At 36.1% G+C, this 25,649-nt stretch overlaps 2 protein-coding genes and 1 pseudogene across 2 annotated transcripts; 2 read left to right on the forward strand and 1 right to left on the reverse strand.

Annotated features, from left to right (window-relative positions):
• Positions 1-3,332: 3,332 nt before the first annotated feature.
• Positions 3,333-7,419, forward strand: LOC137819862 (putative disease resistance RPP13-like protein 1). The gene has a single exon (XM_068623766.2). It carries the CDS (start codon positions 3,549-3,551, stop codon positions 7,152-7,154), a length of 3,606 nt encoding a protein of 1,201 aa, XP_068479867.2. The 5' UTR covers positions 3,333-3,548; the 3' UTR covers positions 7,155-7,419.
• A 194-nt stretch (positions 7,420-7,613) lies between these two features.
• On the forward strand, positions 7,614-21,010 carry LOC137819894 (uncharacterized). The gene is made up of 2 exons (XM_090297825.1): positions 7,614-14,027; positions 17,231-21,010. The coding sequence occupies exons 1-2, from the start codon at positions 10,578-10,580 to the stop codon at positions 20,837-20,839; spliced, it is 7,059 nt and encodes a 2,352-aa protein (XP_090153951.1). The 5' UTR covers positions 7,614-10,577; the 3' UTR covers positions 20,840-21,010.
• Positions 21,011-21,376: 366 nt separating this feature from the next.
• Positions 21,377-24,816, reverse strand: LOC150023378 (LEAF RUST 10 DISEASE-RESISTANCE LOCUS RECEPTOR-LIKE PROTEIN KINASE-like 2.1; annotated as a pseudogene).
• Positions 24,817-25,649: the final 833 nt, after the last annotated feature.

Genomic DNA, 25,649 nt, shown 5'->3' on the forward strand with positions numbered 1-25,649 from the left:
CAAAAGGAAGATACGAGATAAAAGCCAGGACGTTTTGTTTTCGAAAAACCAGTTTTGTTCACTCTCGGTCTGGGACTTACTACGCCTTACTCCTTGGGTATTTTGGTATGAATTTTTTACCAGACATTTTTCATTTTGTCTATTGAGTTTTGGCTGAGATTTGAGCCCCAGATTCGTCCCACAAGATTGAAAATAAATTTTTTATTCATCACTGACAAGGTTGAAAGGATGGTTTTTTGTGTGTTTGAAACTGTTTGATTTTTTCCTACGTGAATACTCATCCGTTTGACCTAAAATTTGTCGCGTTTTGTCCCAAATTCAATTGAGATTCTAACGTGTAATTTTAGGAAAAAACTATTTCTGGAGAATTTTTCAGAAATTTTGTACAAAGTAAGGGTATCCTTTAATAAAACTTCTGAAATTCTACCCTACATTTTGCAATTTTTTTATTGGTTCGTATTTCCCTAAAAAATTGCAGACAAGTACTTTCATATGTTGTTTGCACCCAGGTAAGGAGACACATCCATAAAAAAATCACAAAAAGAAGATACGGGGTAGAAAAGCCAAGACATTTTGTTTTCGGAAAACCAGTTTTGTTCACTCTAGGTCTGGGACTTACTACGCCTTACTCGTTGGGTATTGTTGTCTCAAATTTCTACCAGACATTGGTCATTGTGTCTATTGAGTTTTGGCTGAGATTTGAGCCCCATATTCATCTCACAAGATTGGCAATAAAATTTTTATTCATCACTGCCAGTGCTAAAAGGAAGGTTCGTTTTTGTGTGAAACTTTTGATTTTTTCCTAGGTGAATACTCATTCGTTTTACCTGAAATTTGTTGCGTTTTCTCCCAATTTCAGTCGAGATTCTTACGTGGAATTTCAAGAAAAAACTATTTCGGGAGAATTTTTCTGAAATTTTGTGGAAACCAAGGCCATCTATCTTCTACCCAAAGTTGTGAAATTCTGCCCTACTTTTTGCAATTTTTTTCTGGGTCTGTATTGCTCTGAAAAAATGCACAAAAGTACTTTCATATGTTGTTTGCACCCAGGTAAGGAGGCACATCCATAAAAAAATCACAAAAAGAAGATACGGGGTAGAAAAGCCAGGACATTTTGTTTTTCGAAAACCAGTTTTGTTCACTCTAGGTCTGGGACTTACTACGCCTTACTCGTTGGGTATTGTTGTCTCAAATTTCTACCAGACATTGGTCATTGTGTCTATTGAGTTTTGGCTAAGATTTGAGCCCCAGATTCATCTCACAAGATTGACAATAAATTTTTTATTCATCACTGCCAGTGTTAAAAGGAAGGTTCATTTTTGTGTGAAACTGTTTGAATTTTTCTTAGGTGAATACTCATTCGTTTTACCTGAAATTTGTCGCGTTTTCTCCCAATTTCAGTCGAGATTCTTACGTGAAATTTCAGGAAAAAACTATTTCGGGAGAATTTTTCTGAAATTTTGTGGAAACCAAGGCCATCTATCTTCTACCCAAAGTTGTGAAATTCCGCCCTACTTTTTGGAATTTTTTTCTGGGTCCGTATTGCTCTGAAAAAATGCACACAAGTACTTTCATATGTTGTTTGCACCCAGGTAAGGAGGCACGTCCATAAAAAAATCACAAAAAGAAGATACGTGGTAGAAATGCCAAGACGTTTTGTTTTCGGAAAACCAGTTTTGTTCACTCTAAGTCTGGGACTTACTACGCCTTACTCCTTGGGTATTTTGAGCTGAAATTTTTACCAGACATTCGTCATTGTGTCTATTGATTTTTACCTGATATTTGAGCCCAAATTCGTCCCACAAGATTGGCAATAAATTTTTTATTCATCACTGTTAGAGCTGAAAAGAATGTTCGTTTGTGTGGTAAACTGTTTGATTTTATTCCTAGTTGAATACTCATCCGTTTGACTTGAAATTTGTCACGTTTTGTCCCAAATTCAGTCGAGATTCTTATGTGAAATTTCAAGGAAAAAACTATTTTGGGAGAATTTTTTCAGAAATTTTGTGCAAACCAAGGTTATCCTTTATCAAAACTAGTTTTGTTCACTCTGGGTCTGGGACTTACAATGCCTTACTCCTTGGGTATTTTGGTCTAAAATTTTTACCAGACATTTGTCATTGTATCTATTGAGTTTTTGCCGGAATTTGAGCCTCATATTCATCTAACATGATTGACAATAAATTGTAGAATCATGAAAAAAAAAAATTAATTACCGACGTGTCTCATACCTCTAAATAATCATTTGAAAATTAAATATAAAAATTCAAACCATGTTTTCTGTTTTATCTAAAGTGTCTCTCAATCTTTATATTTCACATCTCTTCATTCCCTTGCATAATTACTAACAGGAAGATGTTAGAATTTTAACACAAATGTTTTCTTTCTCTCACTTCTCACTGCCTCCACTTGCTTAATTGTGTTAAAAATAAGGTTGAGATTTCCAAGACCAATTTAGAAATGAATATAATTTAACATAACATAAAATCACTTTTAAGATATTTTACATTCTGATTACATTATATTATAAACAATTTAACTAAAATAACTTTTGCATCCTTCCACCTTTATTTAAGGCAGTGTTGACCACCAATTTTTTTTATTTTTTAATTTCACTCTTTGTTCAATATTTTTTTGTATAATTAGCCTTAAAAGATTGAAAACAAACTATTCGTTAGCACCCTCGATTTTATTTGATATCAGCTTATCTATTATTACCTTTTCCTAAATAATTCATTTTCTTAACATAATATTAATTTCTATTTTCAGTATATTTTTTTAAAATTGGTTTTAACTATTAATGTTGATTTATTAAGTATGAAATGATCTTAGAACTCCCTAAAACCTTTTATTTTATGTCTACAGTTGTTTTGTTTTTCATTATTTAGTGACATATCATGGTAATTACATGTAACAAAAAGGATTTAAAGTATATCATTCTTCAACATTTCATATTATGTGACACAAGTTTTAACTTAACTAACACAGTACTTTCTTAGTTCTCTCACAGCGTTATTTTGTATTAATATACAGCTATTTTCTTTTTTGTAAGTTTTCTTTTCTTTTTTTGTAAGTTATTTTTTTTTTCATTATTTAGTGACATATCATGATAATTACATGTAACAAAAAGGATGTGACATAAGTTTTAACTTAACTAACACAGTACTCTCTTAGTGTAATTTTGAATTAGTCTCTTTTTATTTATCTTGTTCTTCCATGGACCCCATTCAATCGAAGAGGATAAGGATGCATGTGATTCATTTTTCACTCTTGTACGTAATATAACAAAGGTTTTGACTATATCATAACCACTCATTCATTAATGCCAATTCAGTACAGCTTGTAAATGACAGAGCCGTGGAAAGACTCAACACTTATTAGTTGTTGATGAGCCATCAAGGAAAAAATGTTCACCAACCTTAACTCAAGCCCTTTATTCAAAAATTAGCTTATTACTATTATTTCCATTGCACTGCACCCAATCAAAGGTGTAAGCTTCACTTCAAATTAGTGAGTTTCATTCATCCACTCCCTTTTCTATTCTTACCATGGCACTAGAAATGGTTACCGGTGCTCTTGTTTCTACTTTCGTCGAGAGGACTATTGACACTTTGGCTTCCCGTCTTGTCCACATATTCGGTGCAAGAAAACACAATAAGAAGCAACTCAGTCACTTGAAGATGAAGCTCCTAGCTATTGATGTTGTGGCTTTTGATGCAGAACAAAAGCAGTTCACAGATCCACGTGTGAGAGATTGGCTTCTCCGGGCCAAAGATATTGTGTTTGATGCAGAAGATCTCTTGGATGAAATATATTATGAACTCTCCAAAACCCAAGTGGAAGCTGAGTCTCAGAGTGCTACTAACAAGGTGTGGAATTCCCTCAAATCTTCTTTTGTCACTTTCTTTGAAAAAGAAATTGATTACAGAATGAAACAAGTCATTGAGGACCTAGAAGATCTTGCAACCCAAAGCGATTTTCTAGGTTTGAAAAAGGTTAGTTGTGTTGGGGTTGGATCAGGATCAGGATCGAGTAGTAAATTAACATATACATCTTTGCCAAATGAAAGTGTAATTTATGGCAGAGATGATGACAAAGACTTTGTGTTTAACTGGCTAACATCCGACACTCGCAACAACCTATCTATACTATCTATTGTGGGCATGGGTGGTTTGGGCAAGACCTCACTTGCCCAACATGTATTCAATGACCCAAGGATTGAAGCTAAATTTGATATTAAAGTTTGGATCAGTGTTCCACAGGAATTTGATGTTCTCAATGTATCAAAAGTAATTCTTGACACAATTACTGGTTCAACTGATCACAGTATACAGCAGGAAGTGGTTCAGAGAAGACTGAGAGAAAAATTTACGGGGAAGAAATTTCTTCTCGTTTTGGATGACGTTTGGAACGAAAGACAATCTAAATGGGAAGATGTGCAGAAGCCTCTAATTTTCGGAGGCCAAGGCAGTAGGATTCTTGTCACTACACGTAGTGAGAAGGTTGCTGTTACCATGCGATCAGAAAAACACCTCCTTCAGGTATTAAGGGAAGATTATTGCTGGGACTTGTTCGCAAAACATGCATTCCAAAGTGATAATACTCAACCACATCCAGAGTTTATAGAGATTGGTAAGAAGATAGTTGAAAAATGTAATGGGCTTCCTCTAGCCTTAAAAACAATGGGAAGTCTATTACACAATAAATCATCCTTTTGGGAATGGGAAAGCATTATGAAAAGTGAGATATGGGATTTTTCAGAAGATGAAAGTGATATACTCCCTGCTTTAAGATTGAGTTATCTCCACCTTCCTTCTCATCTGAAGAAATGTTTTGCTTTTTGTGCCTTATTTCCCAAAGGTTATGAATTTGACAAGGAGTGTTTAATTCAACTGTGGATGGCTGAAAATTTTCTACAAAGCCCCTTACAAAAAAAGAGTCCTAAAGAAGTTGGAGAACAGTATTTTTATGATTTGTTATCGTGGTCCTTCTTTCAACAATCCGACAATGAAGAGAAAAAGTGTTTTATGATGCATGACCTTCTAAATGATTTGGCAAAATATGTGAGTGAGGACATCTGCATCAGGTTAGGAGTTGATAAACCAAAAGGTATACCCAAGACAAGCCGTCATTTTTCATTTCCAACCACTACTGTTAAATATTTTAATGGGTTTGGAAGTTTGATTGATACTCAAAAGTTGCATACATTTATGCGAACTGATAGGAGAATGAATAATCCTTTTTGTTTCCGTTGGTATTGTAAGATGTCGATAGATGACTTGTTCTCCAAATTTAAGTTCATACGCGTATTGTCTTTGTCTCGTTGTAGTAACCTTAAAGTGGTGCCTCAATCTGTAGGAAATCTTAAGCATCTCCGTTCATTAGATCTTTCTTACACTGACATAGAAAAACTACCTCACTCGATAAGTTTACTCTGCATGTTACAAATATTGAAGCTGAACTATTGTCGAAGATTAAAGGAGCTTCCCTCATATTTGCATCAACTCGACAATTTGCGACGCCTTGAATTTATGAACACTGGAGTGAAAATTGTGCCAACACATTTGGGAAAGTTGAAGAATCTGCAAGTATTGATGAGTTCCTTTTACGTTGAGAAAAGTAAGGAGTTCAGTATTCAGCAATTACGAGAACTGAATCTTCATGGAAGTCTAAGAATTCACGAGCTGCAGAATATTGAGAATCCCTCTTATGCATTAGAAGCAGATTTGAAGAACAAACCACATCTTCTGGACCTACAATTAGAATGGAATATTACCGGCAACTCCTCTGTAGATTCAACAAAAGCTGGGGATGTAATTGAGAATCTACGACCTTCCAAACACTTGAAAAAGTTATCAATATGGAACTATGTCGGTAAACAATTTCCAAATTGGTTACTCGATAATTCATTACCAAATCTGGTGTCCTTAGTGTTGCGCAAATGTAAATCTTGCCAACGTTTTCCTCCCCTTGGTCTTTTGCCATTTCTGAAGAAGCTGGAGATTTCAGGGTTTGATGAGATAGTGAGTATTGATGCTGATTTTCATGGGAACAACTCTTCTTCCTTTAAATCCCTTGAAACATTGTATTTCTCCAATATGAGTCAATGGGAAAAGTGGAACTGGCTAGAAGAGTGTGGAAAGCTGCAGTTGGACTCGGGTACAATGAAAAGGCACACAACTGGTTGGCACAACATGGAAACATCATTTGTGGAAATGGTTGGGCACATCATATTCTACACTTCTCTTGAATACTTGCACATTAATTCTCCACTGAAGTCAATCAGAAATGACTCTGTCTCTCTAAGAACCTTTCCACTGGATTTATTCCCAAGACTTAGGATGCTTATTCTCAGCGGGCTTTGTGATCTGCAGATGGTTTCACAAGATCATGCTCATAATCATCTCCAGGATCTGACAATCAAAGAGTGCCCTAAATTTGAATCATTGCCTGCGAAAATGCATATGTTGCTTCCATCTCTCACGAAGCTGTCCATAGAAGATTGTCCACGATTTGAGTCATTCCTTGAAGGAGGTTTGCCATCAAATCTAGAGCATTTGACAATCAAAGAGTGTCCTAATTTTGAATCATTAACTGGAAACATGCATATGTTGCCTCCATCTCTTAAGTGGCTATGCATAGAAGACTGTCCAAGACTTGAGTCGTTCCCTGACGATGGTTTGCCATCAAATCTATATCACATGACACTTAAGAGTTGCTCTATACTTGTTGGCTCACTGAAAGGAGCTTTGGGAGATAATCCTTCTCTAGAAAGCTTGTGGATTGAAAAGGTGGATGCAAAATCTTTTCCAGATGAAGGTTTGCTTCCACTCTCTCTTTCTTCTCTAACCATCTCTGATTGTCCAAATCTAGAGAAACTGGACTACAACAGTCTCATGACGCTAAACATATATGATTGTCCAAGACTTGAGTCGTTCCCTGACAGAGGTTTTCCATCAAATCTGAAGCATCTGACAATCATTAATTGCTCTAGACTTGTTGGCTCACTGAAAAAAGCTTTTAGAGACAGTTCTTCATTGGAAAGCTTGTACATTGCAGAACTGGATGCAGAATGTTTTCCTGATGAAGGTTTGCTTCCACTCTCTCTTACTTCCCTAACCATCCGTGGTTGTCCAAATCTAGAAAAATTGTAGTACAAGGGTCTCTGTCAACTCTCATCCCTTCTAACATTGTCTCTTAAGAACTGCCCCAACCTCCAACGCTTACCGGAGGAGGGTATTCCCAAATCAATTTCAATTCTTGAAATAAGGCAATGTCCTTTGCTGAAACTGCGTTGCCAGAAAGGAGGTGAAGACTGGGAAAAGATTGCTCACATTGAAGCCCTGTTTATATCTTAGTGATGTTGTTTGTTTTGAATATTGATGAATGCTCGGTTACTAATATTTGTTTTTTTTAGAATGTGTATCAACTAACTTTCCTGTTTGGTGGTAGTGTGATGGCTCATATCAAACTTTGTCATCCTGTAGTTCTTCTTCCTCTACTTTTTCTTTTCAACCAGAACAACATTGACGAGTTTCTATAAACATCTGACTTCAACCTACTTCTTCTCAAACCTTCTTTTCAACCTTATATATTAATTGAAAATTAAGTTAAACATATAATGACAAGGTGTTTGAATTAGATATAGAAAATGAGACAGAAACAAGTGACATGTCAATTTAACTCAAACTGTAACTAAGTTTATTGGTTTACTAGGAGGGGATACAACTAAGTAGCACGGTATGCCCCTTAAACAATGGTAATGAGAAAACTATTCAACACTTATTTTTCAGCTGTAAGATTGCGTTCAAAATCTGGAATATGTGTTTTAGTTTGGTGGAAATCCAATTTGTCCTTCATAATAAGTCAATGAACCATTTCCAACAATTTAACCTTTCTCAACTAAGATCAAAGGAAAATATTTGGAGTCTATGAGACAATAGGAATAGAGTTAATTTTAAGGATGGGAAGGTATATGCTGAAGAAATATTCCATATTAAATGGTCCAATTGAAAGTATGAACGTGGATGAAAAGTAAAATCCCTTCCTGTCAAGTTTTGTATAAGGACTGGTTTTTGTGCCTAATACAGTGCCTTATAATTGTATAGATAGGCCTCCACAACTTTAAGTATCATAGGTAAAAAAATCCTTTTCAGTTTTTCAAAACTGCATATGCAATTTCAGTCTTATACATGTTAATTTGAATGTGTAATTAATTTAATTATACAATATAAAAATATATGAATAGACTAGAATAGAACACTTCCAAATTGTTTACAATTGGAGAGGACCAGTGTCTGTATTTTGAACGTTTTCCTATCACTGCTAAGGTTGGATATAATGGAGAACAAATTACAATGGTCTCTGGAGGCAAAGATTCACCATGTTTTTCATGTATAACAAATTAAGCTATTTATAGGATTATACGACATCATGGATTTAAGTTATTAATTTTATTAAAATTGATTAAGCAAACACTTTTACCATTAGAAATATTTATGGATTATCATGGATTGGATTCACTGCATAAATGTTCAGCAAAGCATGCAACATCTTATATGACACACCATTAAAGTTCTAATTGAAGGTAGCAGTTAATCATATTCTTCTAGCTGTACAATGGTTGACTAGCCAACAAGTGCAAGCAACTAACACCCTGCCTTCTAGCTTGCTGCAACCATCTCCTATTTCTGCTAGGAAGATCTAGCCATGGATTTTGTGGGATTGCCTCCATCCCAGGGATTTATCTGTGGAGTGATTGACATGCTTCCTAAAAACCCTCATTTTTTTCTCCTATTAATGCTTACTATGCCAATAAACAAGTGGCAGAGTCATTTATGAAATTGGTGGTGAAGTTACACAGAATTCAAACTATTGTCTTTGATCAAGATCAAGTTTTACAAGTCAGTTTTAGTACTATTTATTCAAGTCTGAAGCTTTGAACAAGTGTCTTTGAAATGTAATTCAGATGCTTTACTTTTGATTCTTCACAATACTTCATACCACACCAGCAGTGGTAATACTCCTTCAAGGTAGTACATGGTAGATACCCAGCTGTCCGGTAAAGTATAAGAAAAATGTTACTTTCATAAGTGAATGCTCAAAAGCACCACTTTATAATTTTTAAAAATTTTCTATTTCCTCATATAGATTTACATTTCAGTAAAATATTATTTTTTCCTTTACTTCTAACGGTTATAATCTGGAACAATTAAATTGAAAACTAATCTTTCATGGAGACCATTTGCAATCTCAAATTCAGTAATTTAGCAAGCTGACATATTATAAGGACTAGAGATTTTATATGGTGAATGAGCTATTATAAGGATTTCATTGTAATAGAGGGAGACATGGATGGATTGGATTTGACCATCTCTCTTATTAGTTCATTCTTCGATCCTCTTTTCATAACCTTCTGAGCAATTTTGACCTGCATGTATTTTTCCACCCTTAGAGTAAGATAAAGCTGTGAAAATAACTTTCAAGCAAAGAGAGTAATGGTTAATTAAAACTCTTTTAATTCAAAATCTATATCTTTCTTTAGCTAACCTATGTAAGACAAAATTATTAATGAATTTTGTATTAAATAAGCATAAATCATGTATATATTTGGGTTTTAAACATGGTTGGACTGAGCTCTTCTATTCAATAAGGACAACAAAATTTTGAATATGTAGTTTTCCCTTTGAAATGAAGAGGATGTTAACCAATTAATGTAACTTTATTTGCATATTATGAAATGAGTTGCATTACATTGAAAGAGTTGCAGGTATGTTATATTATATTTTACTGCAAAATCAATTTCTCTCTGCCAATACTATATGGTTGCTTTCAAATATTAATGTTAGATTATTTGGATTTAATTATTTGTTAGTTTGTGGCTGAAACTGACAATTATTGTTGGCTTAGGGCATCAAAAACAAATTGTGCTCAGCAATCTTAAAATAAAGCATTCATTCATAAAATAGCTCATTATCACTCATTTCGTCAGCATTTGCCACTATCTGCACTTCAGAACCATCTTTAAGCAACCATGCATAAAATTCCTCATTATTATAATATACAGCTACCAGCCTCATGCTTTAATCTACTATTATATACCTGCATCACACTTTGTTATCATCTAATTATTCATGTCATGAGAGTTGCAGTTATATTATATTTTACTGCAACATCAATTTCTTTTTGTCCTTTACAATGTTATTTTCAAATATATGTACGCAATTGTTAGATGATTTGGGTTTATTTAATGATTAGTTAGCCACCGAAATTGACCATTATTATTGGCTCACTAGCCTTCAAAGGCATCATGAAAAAAAAAAAGGTTGTTACTATTGTTTACATATCACTAAACCGATTCAAAGGCATAAGCTTCACTTTTAATTAGTCAGTTCCATTCATCAACTCCCTTTCCTATTCTTACCATCGCAGCAGAAATGTTCACCAACCTTAACTCAAGCCCATCATTCAAAAATTTGCTTATTACTATTATTCCATTGCACTGCACCCAATCAAAGGCCTAAGCTTCTCTCCAAATTACTGAATTTCATTCATCCACTCACTTTCCTATTCTTACCATGGCACTAGAAATGGTTACCGGTGCTCTTGTTTCTACTTTCGTCCAGAAGACCATTGACACTTTGGCTTCACGTTATGTCGACATATTTCGTGCAAGAAAGCGCAATAAGAAGCAACTCAGCGAGTTGCAGATGAAGCTCCTAGCCATTGATGTTGTGGCTTTTGATGCAGAACAAAAGCAGTTCACAGATCCACATGTGAGAGATTGGCTTCTCAGAGCCAAAGATGTTGTGTTTGATGCAGAAGATCTCTTGGAGGAAATAGATTATGAGCTCTTCAAAACTCAAGTGGAAGCTGAGTCTCAAAGTGCTACTAACAAGGTGTGGAATTCCCTCAAATCTTCTTTTGTCACTTTCTTTGAAAATGAAATTGAATCCAGGATGGAACAAGTCATTGAGGACCTAGAAAATCTTGCTACCCAAAGCGATCTTCTAGGTTTGAAAAAGGCTAGTGGTGTTGGGTTTGGATCAGGATCGAGTAGTAGATTAACATATACATCTTTGCCAAATGAAAGTGTTATTTATGGCAGAGATGAAGACAGAGAATTTGTCTTTAACTGGCTCACATCTGACACTCACAACAACCTATCTATACTTTCTATTGTGGGTATGGGTGGGTTGGGTAAGACCTCACTTGCCCAACATGTATTCAAAGACCCAAGGATTGAAGGTAAATTTGATATTAAAGCTTGGGTCAGTGTTCTACAGGAATTTGATGTTCTCAATGTATCAAGAGCAATTCTTGACACAATTACAGGTTCAACTGATCATAGTATACAGCAGGAAGTGGTTCAAAGAAGACTGAAAGAAAAATTGACGGGGAAGAAATTTCTTCTTATTTTGGATGACGTTTGGAACGAAAGACAATGTAAATGGGAACAAGTGCAGAAAGCTCTTTGTTTTGGGGCCCAAGGAAGTAGGATTCTTGTCACTACACGAAGTGAGAAAGTTGCTGTTACCATGCGGTCAGAAGAACACCATTTGAAGGTATTAAAAGAAGATTATTGTTGGACCTTGTTTGCAAAACATGCATTCCAGAGTGCTAGTCCTCAACCGGATCCAGAGTTCATGGAGATTGGTAAGAAGATAGTTGAAAAATGTAATGGGCTTCCTTTAGCCTTGAAAACAATGGGAAGTCTATTACACAATAAATCATCCTTTTGGGAATGGGAAAGCATTATGAAGAGTGAGATATGGGATTTTTCAGAAAATGAAAGTGATATACTCCCTGCTTTAAGATTGAGTTATCTCCACCTTCCTTCTCATCTGAAGAAATGTTTTGCTTTTTGTGCCTTATTTCCCAAAGGTTTTGAGTTTGACAAGGAGTGTTTAATTCAACTGTGGTTGGCTGAAAATTTTCTAGAAAGCCCTCTACAGAGGAGGAGTCCTAAAGAAGTTGGAGAACAGTATTTCAATGATATGTTATCTTGGTCCTTCTTTCAACAATCCGGAAACAAAGAGAAAAAGCATTTTATGATGCATGACCTTCTAAATGATTTGGCAAAATTCGTTTGTGAGGACATCTGCATCAGGTTAGGAGTTCATGAACCAAAAGGTATACCCAAGACATGCCGTCATTTTTCATTTCCAACACCTCGTGGCAGATATTTTGATGGGTTTGGAAGTTTGATTGATTCTCAAAAGTTGCATACATTTATGCAAACTGACTGGAGAATGAATAATACTTTTCATCTCAGGTGGTATTGTAAGATGTCGATAGATGACTTGTTTTCCAAATTTAAGTTCATACGCGTCTTGTCTTTGCGTAATTGTCGTAACCTTACAGAGGTGCCTGAATCTGTAGGAAATCTTAAGCATCTCCGCTCATTAGATCTCTCTTTAACAGAAATAGAAAAGCTACCTGACTCCATAAGTTTACTCTATAAGTTGCAAATACTGAAGCTGAACTATTGTCGAAGATTGAAGGAGCTTCCCTCATATTTGCATCAACTGGACAATTTGCGATGCCTTGAATTTATAAATACTAAAGTCAAAATTGTGCCAGAACATTTGGGAAAACTGAAGAATCTCCAAGTATTGATGAGTTCGTTTTACGTTGAGAAAAATAAGGAATTCAGTATTCAGAAATTAGGAGAACTCAATCTTCATGGAAGTCTAAAAATTCATGAGCTGCAGAATATTGAGAATCCCTCTTACGCATTAAAAGCAGATTTGAAGAACAAACCACACCTTGTGAAGCTAAAGTTAAAATGGAATATTATGGACAGCTCCTCTGTCGATTCAACCAAAGCTGGGGATGTAATTGAGAATCTACGACCTTCAAAACACTTGAAGAAGTTGTCAATAAGAAACTATGTGGGTAAAAAATTTCCAAATTGGTTACTCGATAATTCATTACCGAATCTGGTGGCCTTAGCGTTGATCAATATATGTTGGCAACGTTTTCCTCCTCTTGGTCTTTTGCCATTTCTGAAGAAGCTGGAGATTTCAGGGTTCAATGAGATAGTGAGAATTGATGGTGATTTTCATGGAAACAACTCTTCTTCATTTAAATCTCTTGAAACATTGGAGTTCTCCAATATGAGTCAATGGGAAGAGTGGGACTGTCAAGCCCTTACAGGTGCTTTTCCATCTCTACGACAACTTTCCATAAAAAAATGTCCAAAGCTGAAAGGACAACTGCCATTTGTTCCTTTGGAAAGACTACAAATTGAAGACTGCCAACAACTTGAGGCTTCCGTGACAAGGCTTACAATGGATGGACAACACATGGAAGCATCATTGCTGGAAATTGTTGGGTCGTCCAGCACTATTGATCACTTACGTACAATAAGTGATGACTGTGTCTCTATGTGTATCTTTCCACTGGATTTCTTCCTAACACTCAGGATCCTTAAACTCAGTGGGTTTGGTAATTTACAGATGATTTCACAGGGTCTCATCCATAATCATCTGAGGAGTCTGTCAATCAGTAGGTGCCATAAATTAGAATCATTGCCTGCAAACATGCATATGCTGCTTCCATCTCTCGTGTATCTATACATAGAAGACTGTCCAAGACTTGTGTCATTACCTGAAGGAGGTTTGCCATCAAATCTAGAAGACCTGAAAATCAATAAGTGCTCTAGACTTGTTAGGTCACTGAAAGGAGCTTTCGGAGACAGTTCTTCTTTGAAAACCCTGTGGATTGAAGAAGTGGATGTAGAATGTTTTCCTGATGAAGGTTTGCTTCCACTCTCTCTTACTTCTCTATACATTTGTCATTGTCAAAATCTAAAAAAATTAGACTACAAGGGTCTCTATCAACTCTCATCTCTCAAAACATTGATGCTTTGTGGTTGTAACAACGTCCAACGCTTACCAGAGGAGGGTATTCCCAAATCAGTTTCAAATCTTGAAATAAGGTTCTGTCGTTTGCTGAAACAGCGTTGTCTGGAAAACGAAGGCGAAGACTGGGAAAAGATTGCTCAGATCGAAGATGTGTACTTAGTGTAGTGATGTTGTTTGTTTTGAACACTGATGCATATGGCTACAGTTTATTCTTCTTTTGAATGTGTATCAATTACTTTCCTCTATCTATGGTCGTGGGATGATGACTCATCCGAGTTTTATTGCAACTACTCGAAGGTAGTTTCTTGAATATCATGAAAACTATAAAGTTAATTGAAAAAAAAATGAGTATACACAAAAGATAATAAATATGTATAAAAAAGTTATAAAAAAATCCTTATGTTCCTACTAGGGAGATGGGACCTAGAGAACTATTGAAGTCGTCTTCTCATTCCTTCGGTCGGTTAGGTTGCGATTACTGGGTGATGAGCTGGGATTCTTCTCGTCCTCCTGCTTCTCCTTCGGCACTCGGTTTCGGGTGAACAGCAGATGGTGGGGGTCCCTGCGAAGGCACTACGACACTCAAGTCAGTAAAGCACGTGGTCAGCTCTCAGGTAGGTGAACAATAATAAATGACATACCTTACTCCTTGGAATGCGTGCTATTTCTATTATTCTAATGGGCCTACCTTATTGAGCCCGTTTATCGAGATGGACCCTGCTTAGGGTTGCATTACCTAATCCTTAATGACGGGTTACCTTCACTGACCTGGGTTTGAGCATTAGTGGTAATATGGGTCGGCTGTCGGCCAAGTCTTTTAAGGTGTCGGCCTGGCCTTGGTTGTCTCGGCCAAGCCTCCTAAGGTCTCGACCAGGTAGACCGTCGGCCAAGTCCTCTCGGCCGAGTCTCTTAGGTTTCGGCCAAGTTCCTTTGGTATCGGTCAGGTAGACCAGGTCTCGGGCAGCCAGGTGCGTCTTGGTCAGGGAGACTAGGAGTCAGCCTTGCCCATACCGGTACACCTTATTTTATATATTATAAAATAGTAAATATAACTACAAAATTTGCTATAGCTATTTTCATTATAAAAGGTAATTATTAAAATATAATAAAGTACGCATAAAAATAGTAATTTATTTTTTTATTAACTGTTATAATTATATAATAATTTTTCTTAACTTTTAATCATGATTAAGAGTGTATGAAAATTAAAAAAAAATTAGTTTAAAGGGTACAAACAGGTAAACGAATATTTAAAAATAATACAGTTAAAAAATAATCCCTAGCCTATACACCAGTGCATACAAAGCCTTTGACAACTTAGAATCACGCATAATAACAATTAACATTTCAAGTTTATTTCTAGCACTCAAATATGTTAAGTATTGTTGTTTAGGTAAGAACCTACAAATACAACTTAGATTTAAAATTCTAGATCAAGAGTTAGAAATAAAACAACAATACCAATAATCAATCAATAACAGTATTATATCATATTTAAATATCATTTTAGTACATAAGAGTTTAAACTTGTTACTCCAAATTCACAGGGTAGAATTCTCCACACATCTTCTAGCACCTACTATTCTTCCAATTGGGTTTCCAAGTCACTCAATGGTGTTTTCCTCTTAATCTTGCACACTAGGGTTGAGTCTCAAGCCCCCTATTTAACATAATTGGATAGGGTTAGGTGACTTCTTGTGTCGCGTTGATGGACTCGTTTGAAACATACAAAGGCCCAATGTTTTTTGCAGTCTCTCGCTCAAACGAGATATAGCTCGCTTGAACGAGATGCTTTGATGCGGATTTGAGCTTCTTTTGTGTGTTCTCCAGCTTTCTCTTATATTATTCCTCTTTAGTCTAGTCATCTCCATTCTTCCCTAAAAACTTGAAATAAACACCAAATTTGGAAATAAAATGTTCTTATTTAAATAAAGATCATAAAATAAAGGTATAAATTCATATATTAGAGATTATTTTATATTTATTTTAACAATTAATACTCATAAATATCTATATTTTAATATGAAATATTATTGAAATTAAGCACTTATGACCACACCAACAATGTATTACTCCCTAAGAAAAATGTTACTTTAACAGTTATTACTAAAAAACAATAGTTATTAATGAATTTTGTATAAAACAAGCATAAATCATGTATATTTTATCTATGATTAGAATTTAAAGATAAAAATATCCATTCTAAAGCAATCAATAAGTATAGTTTTACTACTTACGGAAAGATTATCATAGCAGACAGAGAGATTTATTTATTTGTTACATTACTTGGATTTATTTATTTGTTAGTTTGTGGCTGAAACTGACAATTATTGTTGGTTTAAGCCATCAAAAGCAAATTATGCTCACCAACCTTAAAATAAAGCAATCATTCATAAAATTCCTTTCATTTCGTCAGAATTTGACACTATCTGCACTTCAGAACCATCTTTGAGCAGCCATGCATAAAATTCCTCATTATTATAATATACTGCTACCTGCCTCATGCTTTAATCTACTACTACATAGCTGCATCACACTTTGTTATTGTACCTGAGTGGAGAGATGGGGCCCAGGCACGGTCGGTTGACGTGGTGTAATTGCTGACGTGTTGATCTTCTTCTCCTCTGGTCGATTGTCCTTTCTTGCTGTCTCCTTTGGTCGGTCGTCCCTTCGTGCTATCAACTTCGGTCGGGCGGGGGAGGGTACCTGCGAAGGCACTCCGACGCTCAAGTAAGTATGAGATTCTAAGCGCAGTTTCGTAAGTGAATGAAAACGTACCTTTCTCTGGCTTGAGCACAGTATTTATAGGATTGCCTAATGGGCTTTCTATCCCTTGGGCTCAGGGTGGTTATGGATATGTCTTGTCAGTCGTGCTCCGGAATACCCGGGGAACATATCTTCTCTAAACGCATATTCCTTATTCTTCGGAGGTGTATCTTAACCACCTTAGCTTGTCACATAAATGCCCTTACATTTATTGTGTATACGGCCGGTCGGCCACGTGCGTTCGTTTCCATTTAGTGTATAAGGCCGGTCGGCCACGTGCGTTCGTTTCCATTTAGTGTATAAGGCCGGTCGGCCTACCAGTACAGTTATAATCTAATTATTCATGTCATGAGAGTTTCAGTTATATTATATTTTACTGCAACATCAATTTCTTTTTGTCCTTTGCAATGTTATTTTCAAATATATACATGCAAGGTTAGATGATTTCGGTTTATTTAATGATTAGTTAGCCACCGAAATTGACCATTATAATTGGCTTCCTAGACTACTACTAAAAATATAATTTATTTTCGTTAAAAATAAGAAAATTTAATTGAAAAATATCCAAACTCAGAACACTGAGCCATTGCCACTAGCTGCAATTTTCATTCATCTACTCTTTCCAAATTCCTACCATGGCTGCAGAGTTGGTTGGTGGTGCTCTTCTCTCTGCTTTCCTTCAGGTTGCATTCGACAGGCTGGCTTCTCCACAAGTTCTGGAATTCTTTCGTGGAAGAAAACTTGATCAGAAGCTGCTTAAAAAGTTGAAGTGGAAGCTGCGGTCCATTGATGCTCTGGCTGATGATGCAGATCTACAGCAGTTCATAAATAAACGTGTGAAAGCATGGCTTGCTGATGTCAAAGATGCTCTGTTTGAAGCTGAGGATCTCTTGGATGAAATATATGAATTCTCGATGCGCATAGTGGAAGATGAATCTCAGAGAACTGAAAACAATGTGTGGAATTTGAATTCCCCCATATCTTCTGTCAGTTTCTTTAACAGTGAAAATGAAATTGAAACAAGGATAGCACAAGTCCTTGACGACTTAGATGAACTAGCAAACGAAGGCAGTCGTCTAGGTTTGAAAGAGGCTAGTGCTGATGGGGTTGGAGTTGGTTCAGGATCCAATAGTAAAGTGTCACAAAAATTTTCATCAACATCTTTTTTGAGTGAAAGAGACGATATTTATGGCAGAGATGATGACAAAGATATTATCTTTAACTGGCTCGCACCTCACACTCACAATGGTAACAAGTTATTAATACTTTCTATTGTGGGGATGGGCGGTTTGGGTAAGACCACTCTTGCCCAACATGTATACCATGACCAAAGGATAGAGGGTACATTTGATATCAAAGCCTGGGTCTGTGTTTTGGATGATTTTGATGTTTTCAAGGTAACAAGAACAATTCTTGAGGCGATCACTAGATCAACTGACGATAGTAGAAACCTAGAAATGGTTCAGGGAAGATTAAGAGATATACTTTTAGGTAAGAGATTTCTTCTTGTTTTGGATGATGTTTGGAATGAAAGCCGGTCTAGATGGGAACAAATGCAGAAAGCTCTTGATTCTGGGGCTCATGGAAGTAGGATTCTTGTCACCACACGCAGTAAAAAAGTTGCTCTCTCAATGCACTCGGACGAACACCACCTGAAGGAATTACAAGAAGACTATTGTTGGCAGCTGTTTGCAAAACATGTATTTCAAAATGATACTCAACCAAATACAGACTGCAAGGAGATTGGTATGAAGATAGTTGAAAAATGCAGAGGACTTCCTCTAGCCTTGAAAACAATGGGAAGTCTGCTATACAATAAACCATCAGTTTCAGAATGGAAAAATGTATTAGAAAGTGAAATTTGGGAATTAGAGGATAGTGATGTTATTCCTGCTTTAGCACTGAGCTATAACCATCTTCCCTCCCATCTCAAGAGATGCTTTGGTTATTGTGCTTTATTTCCTAAAGATTATGACTTTGATAAGAAGTGCTTAATTCAACTATGGATTGCTGAAAATTTTGTACAATGTCATCCACATGCTAAGAAGAGTCCAGAAGATATTGGTGAACAATATTTCAATGATCTATTGTCGAGGTCTTTCTTTCAACAATCAAACAGATATAAAACATGTTTTGTCATGCATGATCTTTTAAACGATCTGGCAAAATATGTTTGTGAGGACGTCTGTTTCAGATTGGGAGTTGACAAAGCAAAAGGTATTCCCAAAACAACCCGTCATTTTACATTTGCAAACAATTATGTGGAATATTTTGATGGGTTTGGAAGTGTACATGATGTTGAAAGGTTACACACATTTATGCCAACAGATTGGAGTTGGCATTGCAAGATGTCGATAGATGATTTATTCTCCAAGTTCAAATTCCTACGTGTCTTGTCTGTGTCTAACTGTTCTAACCTTACAAAGGTGCCTGACTCAGTAGGCAATCTTAAGCATCTCCGCTCATTAGACCTCTCCAATACTCACATAGAAAGACTGCCTGAGTCAACATGTTCACTCTACAACTTGAAAATATTGAAGCTCAACAATTGTGCACTGTTCAAGGAACTGCCCTCAAATTTACACAAACTCACCAATTTGCGTCGCCTTGAATTTATGGATACTGAAGTGACAAAGGTGCCAGAACATTTGGGAAAATTGAAGAATCTTCAAGTGTTGATGAGTTCGTTTGATGTTGGCAGAAGTAAGGAATTCAGCATTCAACAACTAGGACAACTCGATATGCATGGAAGGCTATCAATTGGGGAGCTGCAGAATATTGAGAACCCCTCGGATGCAGAAGCAGTGGATTTGAAAAATAAAACACACCTCTTGGAGCTAAAGTTAGAATGGAATAGGGATCAGGACCCTGTTGACTCATTGAAAGAAAGGGATGTAAATGTCATTGAGAATCTCCAACCTTCCAAGCATTTGGAGAAGTTGTCAATCAGCCAATACGATGGTACAAAATTTCCAACTTGGTTTGGTGATCATTCATTATTGAATATGGTGTCATTAAGCTTGTTCCAATGTAAATACTGCCAATATTTACCTTCCCTTGGACATTTGCCCTTTCTCAAGGACCTCACAATATCAGGGCTTGATGGGGTAGTGAGTATTGATGCTGACTTTTACACGAGTAGCTCTTGTTCCTTTCCATCCTTGGAGACATTGAAATTCTCCCGCATGAAAGGATGGGAGAAATGGGAATGTGAAACTATGGGAGGTGCTTTTCCACGTCTTCAACATCTTGCTATTCATTATTGTCCCAAGCTGAAAGACCACCTGCCAGTACAAATTCTTCATTTTGAGACACTATATATTCGGCACTGCAAACAACTTCTGGGGAACGATGGAATGTTGAAAATGAATGGGAAAGAGGTCACCATTTATCAAGTACACAACATGGAAGAATGGTTTGTGGAATGGATTGGGAAAATGATATCTCATGCTTCTCTTGAAGACTTGAAAGTTTATTCTTGCCCCAATATGAATATTCCCATGAGTCGACAATATGATTTCCTTGTAACTTTGACGATTAATGACAGTTGTGACTCTCTAACCACCTTTCCTATAGACTTCTTCCCAACACTCAGGTCCCTTTATCTGCGCAACTGTTGTAATCTACAAATGATTTTACAGGTACATGCTCATACTCAGCTCCAGGATCTGACAATCAGTGATTGCCCTCGTTTTGAATCATTGCCTGAACGAATACATATCCTCCTTCCATGTCTTGAATTCATAAGCATACGAGAATGTCCTAAAGTTGAGTCCTTCTCTGATGGATATTTGCCATCAAATATAAAAAGGATGTATCTCACTAATTCCTCCAAACTTATTGCCTCACTGAAAGGGTCTTTTGGAGACAATTCCTCTCTAGAAGCATTGTTTATTGGAAATCTGGATGTACAGTCTTTTCCTGATGAAGGTTTTCTTCCAATCTCTCTTACTTCTCTACGGATCTATGATTTTCAAAATCTTGAAAAACTGGACTACAAGGGTCTCTGTCACCTCTCCTCTCTCAAGGAATTGTTTCTTGTTAACTGCCCCAGCCTCCAATGCTTACCAGATGAGGGTCTTCCCAAATCCATTTCATATCTTACCATTTCAGGCAATTGTCCATTGCTCAGAGAGCGTTGTCAGCAACCGGGAGGCCAAGACTGGAGAAAGATTGCTCATGTTCAAAACCTGTCTATTTTATAAATATGATCTGATGTGAATTTTGTAAATAATCATCTGTGGAAGGGTTTTCATGTGCTACACTGACGTGGGAATTTACTGTTGACATAATATTTCACTGTTTAATTTTGTTTCCAAAATTGTACGAGAATTGATTTTCAAGAAAAGAAAATGTTCTTTTTATGCTACAAACAGAGCTTAGATATAGCCAAACTGGTTTTGCCTTCTACATTTTTACATCCGATTGAAGTATTCATACATGTTGAGTAATATGAAATTAATTTTATTGCTTTATAGGAGACTATCGTTGACATTATATGGCATCATTTATTCCAATAATAGCAGAAAAAAAAAACTAGTTTGAGTCGAAAGTTTTAAATAGTTTCCATTCTTGATTTTCACTTGAGTCTCCAACTTTAGTTGAGCACATGTGTGGATTTGATTTTATAACTACTAGACTAGATACACACCTGCAACTGCAGAAGGTTATAAACTCTTTATTTTCAAGATATTAGAGTTATATAAATTAAGTGCAAGTGATAGTTCTTTGAAACCCAAACCTTTTGCCAAAAGTTTCAAGTACATTTAATTTGGAGAATCAATTTATTCAAATATATTATTAAATGAAACTTTACTGACTAGGCAACAACAAATATGAAATCAACCACTTTAAAATTAAAAACCTTTTCCCTGGTAACGGCTAACTCCTTCCAAATCAATCATTTAAAGGACGACCAACATTTAGCTCTAAGCAATTTTCTTGTTCGTCAAGCGTTGCTCTCCCATGGATGTTAGTGTTTGTTTTGCCAAGCTTTTCGCTAGAACTAGTTGAACCACTCCATGATGTTTGGTTTGAGTTGTCTCCACAATCATGTCCAACTGTTTCAGGGGGATAATAAACAGGCTTAGGAGGCATTTCAAGACTTTCAACTTTTTCTTCAAGCATCTCCACAACTCTCTTCATTGAAGGACGGTCATTTGGTTTCAATTGTATACACCAAAGGGAAACTACATACATTTTTTTCACCATAATCTTATCCTCTTCTGAGGCATCTTCTATGTGAGTCTCTTTTTCATCTTTAATTTGATCATATATCCAAAAGGGGAAGTACTGTTGGCTTGAATGTTCTGCATGAGGATTTGAGTTCCTTCTCCTACTTCCCATTTCCATCAAAAGCATTCCAAAACTATACACATCGGCCTTATTGGATACTCCACCAACATTATTGTAGAATAATTCTGGAGCCATGTAACCTAAAGTTCCTCTAGCCATAGTCAAAGCAACAGACTTATCTTCGACAGGATATAGCTTTGCAAGTCCAAAATCTGAAACCTTTGGAATGAAGTCATCATCTAGAAGAATATTATGAGGCTTAATATCAAAATGTAGAATTTGCACATCACAGCCTTGATGAAGATAAGCAATTCCACGAGCTATGCCAAGAGATATTTCATATGTTTTCTCATAACTTAAAGGGATACTTTCCTCTTTGGAGAATATGTATTTATCCAATGAACCATTTGGCATGTAGTCATAAACTAGAGCACGCTTTTGTCCTTCAGCACAATATCCAATGAGATGTACCACATTCACATGATGTATTCTTCCAATGCTAGCCACTTCATTCATAAAATCTTGTCCATCAGCTTTCGATTTTTTCAACATCTTTATTGCTACTTCTGACCCACTTCGAAGTTTTCCTTTGTATACAGATCCGTAACCTCCTTCCCCCAATTTAACTTTGTAACCTCTGCTCATTTTCTTAATTTCTCTGTATCTGTACCTAATAGGATTTAGATTGTTGTGTAGCAAAAATGTTTCAATGTTTTCATACATTGAGTAATGCCTACGTCGCCACGTATGGATAAATAGTGCAAGCAAAATTGCGACTCCAAATAGGAATCTGGCAGCCAGAAATATTGAAATAGGGCCTAATGAAATAAAATCTTGTTCTTGCCATTCCGAAAAGTAACGTAAACCTGTTATTCTGTAGATTAGTCCTGTGAGGATAAATTTCATGGAATGTGTAAGGAAATAAACCATGCTTGGTCTAATAAGTAAGTTTATTCAAATATGAAATCAGTTGACAAGCGATTACCCATTATGAAGAATCCTGCAAAATAGCGATAAAATAGCATCAAAAGAAAAGAACACTAATATTCAAAGGATACTTTGGATACAGTATAAAACAACGTAAGTTTTTCTTTTCCCACAAAACGTTTATTTCTGAGGATTCTATGCATTTCTAGCGTCATGCAATGCATTCAAATAACTTTTTGGTTTCTGATTTGTCTGATGTTTGGGGGGGATGGAGTTCATGCTCCTTTTCCAAAATAATTTTCAAACAAATATATGTCTTGGTTAATGTTGAAATGAATTTAGAAATATCGTGAATGCATAATGGCAATATAGATGATGCAATATGGCTGGGGAATTATTACCTTTGGTTTTAGTATTGTAAGTGTTTTTGTGGGGGCTGGGGAATAGGATCTGTACAAACCATTTCATGCAGAATTTGGTACAGGATTGTAAGTTTTGTTGGAGTTTTGAAGAATTTTTCTGAGTTGGATCAGAGCTTTGCTGGTTTTGTTTGTTTGGGAGGTTTCTTGCCTCTTTTGTCTAAAATGTTAGAGCATCCTCAAATACTCTCTTTTATTTAATTAATTCTTTGCTGGAAAAAAAAATATTCATTATGGCAATATAGGAATGCTTTGAAAACTTCCATTGAACATCCCTTCAAGGCTTTTTCTTTAGAAAATCCAGTCAACTACTTGTTGAGTTAGAGTATAGAAGGATTTGGGTTTCAAAATTTATTAAGTGACAACTTTCAGGTCATTAGAATGAATAGTACAGAAGATGTATAGCTTACTAATTAATCAAAATGAAAATGATGAACTTTTAAGTAGTCAATACAGTAGTAATTGAGAGAACAAAGATATGAGAGAGAGCACTTACTTGCTATGTTGTATAGAATTGCGAATATATATAAGAGAATTTGATGTTGAATTCCTTGAACAGAAAAAGAAAACATTAGCTTATATTGTAAAGAGTAAAGCTATTTCTTTGTACCGCACGCTTTATTAAATTTTGTACTTTACAAAAGAGACAAAGAAAAATTGCAGGTAGAAGAATGTTTTCTCACCGCAGTCCCTGTTTCCGTATCCTACACCGAAAACTTGGCAATAGTAATGTTGTTCACATTCAATTTCATGAGTGGTTTCATTGATGAAGCATCTCACACCCTTTCCACAATGGTCTATACAAATAACTGGTGTCACCCAATACAACGAAAACCCATTATGCAGGCACTCATGTATATTAGCATAGGAAACTTTGTTGCAATGATTATTGTTTGTAAAGGTAGCAGCCTTTAAATGGCAGCCAACCTTGATGTCCATCATTGTGAATTTAGCAGAAGAAGAAAGAACAGCATAGACATGGCCTCCAGAATCACAAAGTCTGCCATTCACTTCCACGTATCGAGGATCATCACTCACTCCATCACTACAGTTTAGAAACGCTACATACGGAGGCCAATTAGAAGGCTCATACACATACCCATTCAAGAAATTTACTGGATCGGTGGCGTAATTTTCAGGACTACCAAAGTCAGTGAAGTTCCTTAAAGAGATGAAATAGCGAGGAATGAAGCAAGCAGTGTCCTCCTCAAGACCTGCATCAGTCAATTGTATGCTGTATGCTTGGTAGTTGATATGCTGAACATGGTATTTCCCTGAAAACAAAGTGAAGACTGTCACATTCTTTACGCAATCTAATTCGTACCTTGGGAGGCCGCAACCAGGTGGGTCGCCTTTCAATCGGAAAGGATAACTTATGTTGCCAATTTTCCCACAGGAAGAAGGAGCACAGAATGAACGATCCTTGGCAGCGTGAATTTGCCGGAATAGCACAATAATGATAGCCACACGGGCAAGTAGTGATTGTGCAGAGCAGCAGAAAGAAGATAAGACCACCATTGTTTACCTTTGGTCGTGTAATTGGACAAGATCAGAGTTAAATAATTCACCAAAATCAACTAATAACGTTCATTTTGGTACAAAACAATTAATGTTGGTTCATGTTCAACTACTAAATACTAACCAACCAAGTATCATGAACTTTCAAAGTCGTTCAACATGTGCAGACTTTTACACTATGCACCACACAAACAAAAACGAATCTGAATGTTAAGAAACGTCTCTGCTACGGAAACGTCCCAATTCAATTCCCATTTTTCGTAGGAAACAACAAGCTTCATAACGAGTGATGTGACAGAAAGGGATTCTGAAATCTATCACTCCCACGTGGCACAATAACTTCAATCAAGGCAACAATGGTGACATCAACAATAACATATTCCTTATTTTCACTGGTTTGGGATTAGTTACACAAACTAAACAATGTTGTTGTAATTTTCTAAAAATATACCAAATATGTTGCTAGATTTACCTTGTTATGGGATTACTAAGGGTGAAACTTCCACGGATTAAAATCTAACTTAGAAGGAAATACAACTATTTTCTCTATTCTATCTTTTCTATCTTTTCTATCTTTTCTATCTTTTCTTAGCTTTCTTTTTTATTACTATCTCATTGATCGCAGTAATTATGAATTAGTCTCTTTTTATTTATCTTGTTCTTCCATTGACCCCATTCAATCTAAGAGGAGAATGATGCATGTGATTCATTTTCTACTCACAAGTCATGGAAAATAGAAGAAAGGTTATGAGCTTGACTATATCATAACCACTCATTCCTTCATGTCAATTCATTATTGACAGAGTCGTGGAAAGAATCCACGCCTATGGTTGTTGACGAGCCATCATGGAAAAAA

This window comes from Phaseolus vulgaris, chromosome 11, assembly GCF_051622355.1.
Source record: "Phaseolus vulgaris cultivar YP4 chromosome 11, ASM5162235v1, whole genome shotgun sequence".
NCBI classification, from domain to species: Eukaryota; Viridiplantae; Streptophyta; class Magnoliopsida; order Fabales; family Fabaceae; genus Phaseolus; species Phaseolus vulgaris.

Excerpts from the sequence above, each read along its gene's own strand:
- LOC137819862 (XM_068623766.2), top strand. The coding sequence starts at position 3,549 with ATGGCACTAGAAATGGTTACCGGTGCTCTTGTTTCTACTTTCGTCGAG.
- LOC137819894 (XM_090297825.1), top strand. The coding sequence starts at position 10,578 with ATGGCACTAGAAATGGTTACCGGTGCTCTTGTTTCTACTTTCGTCCAG. Across the intron at positions 14,028-17,230 it reads AGATCGAAGATGTGTACTTA|CTGCAATTTTCATTCATCTA; the intron begins GTGTAGTGATGT and ends CATTGCCACTAG.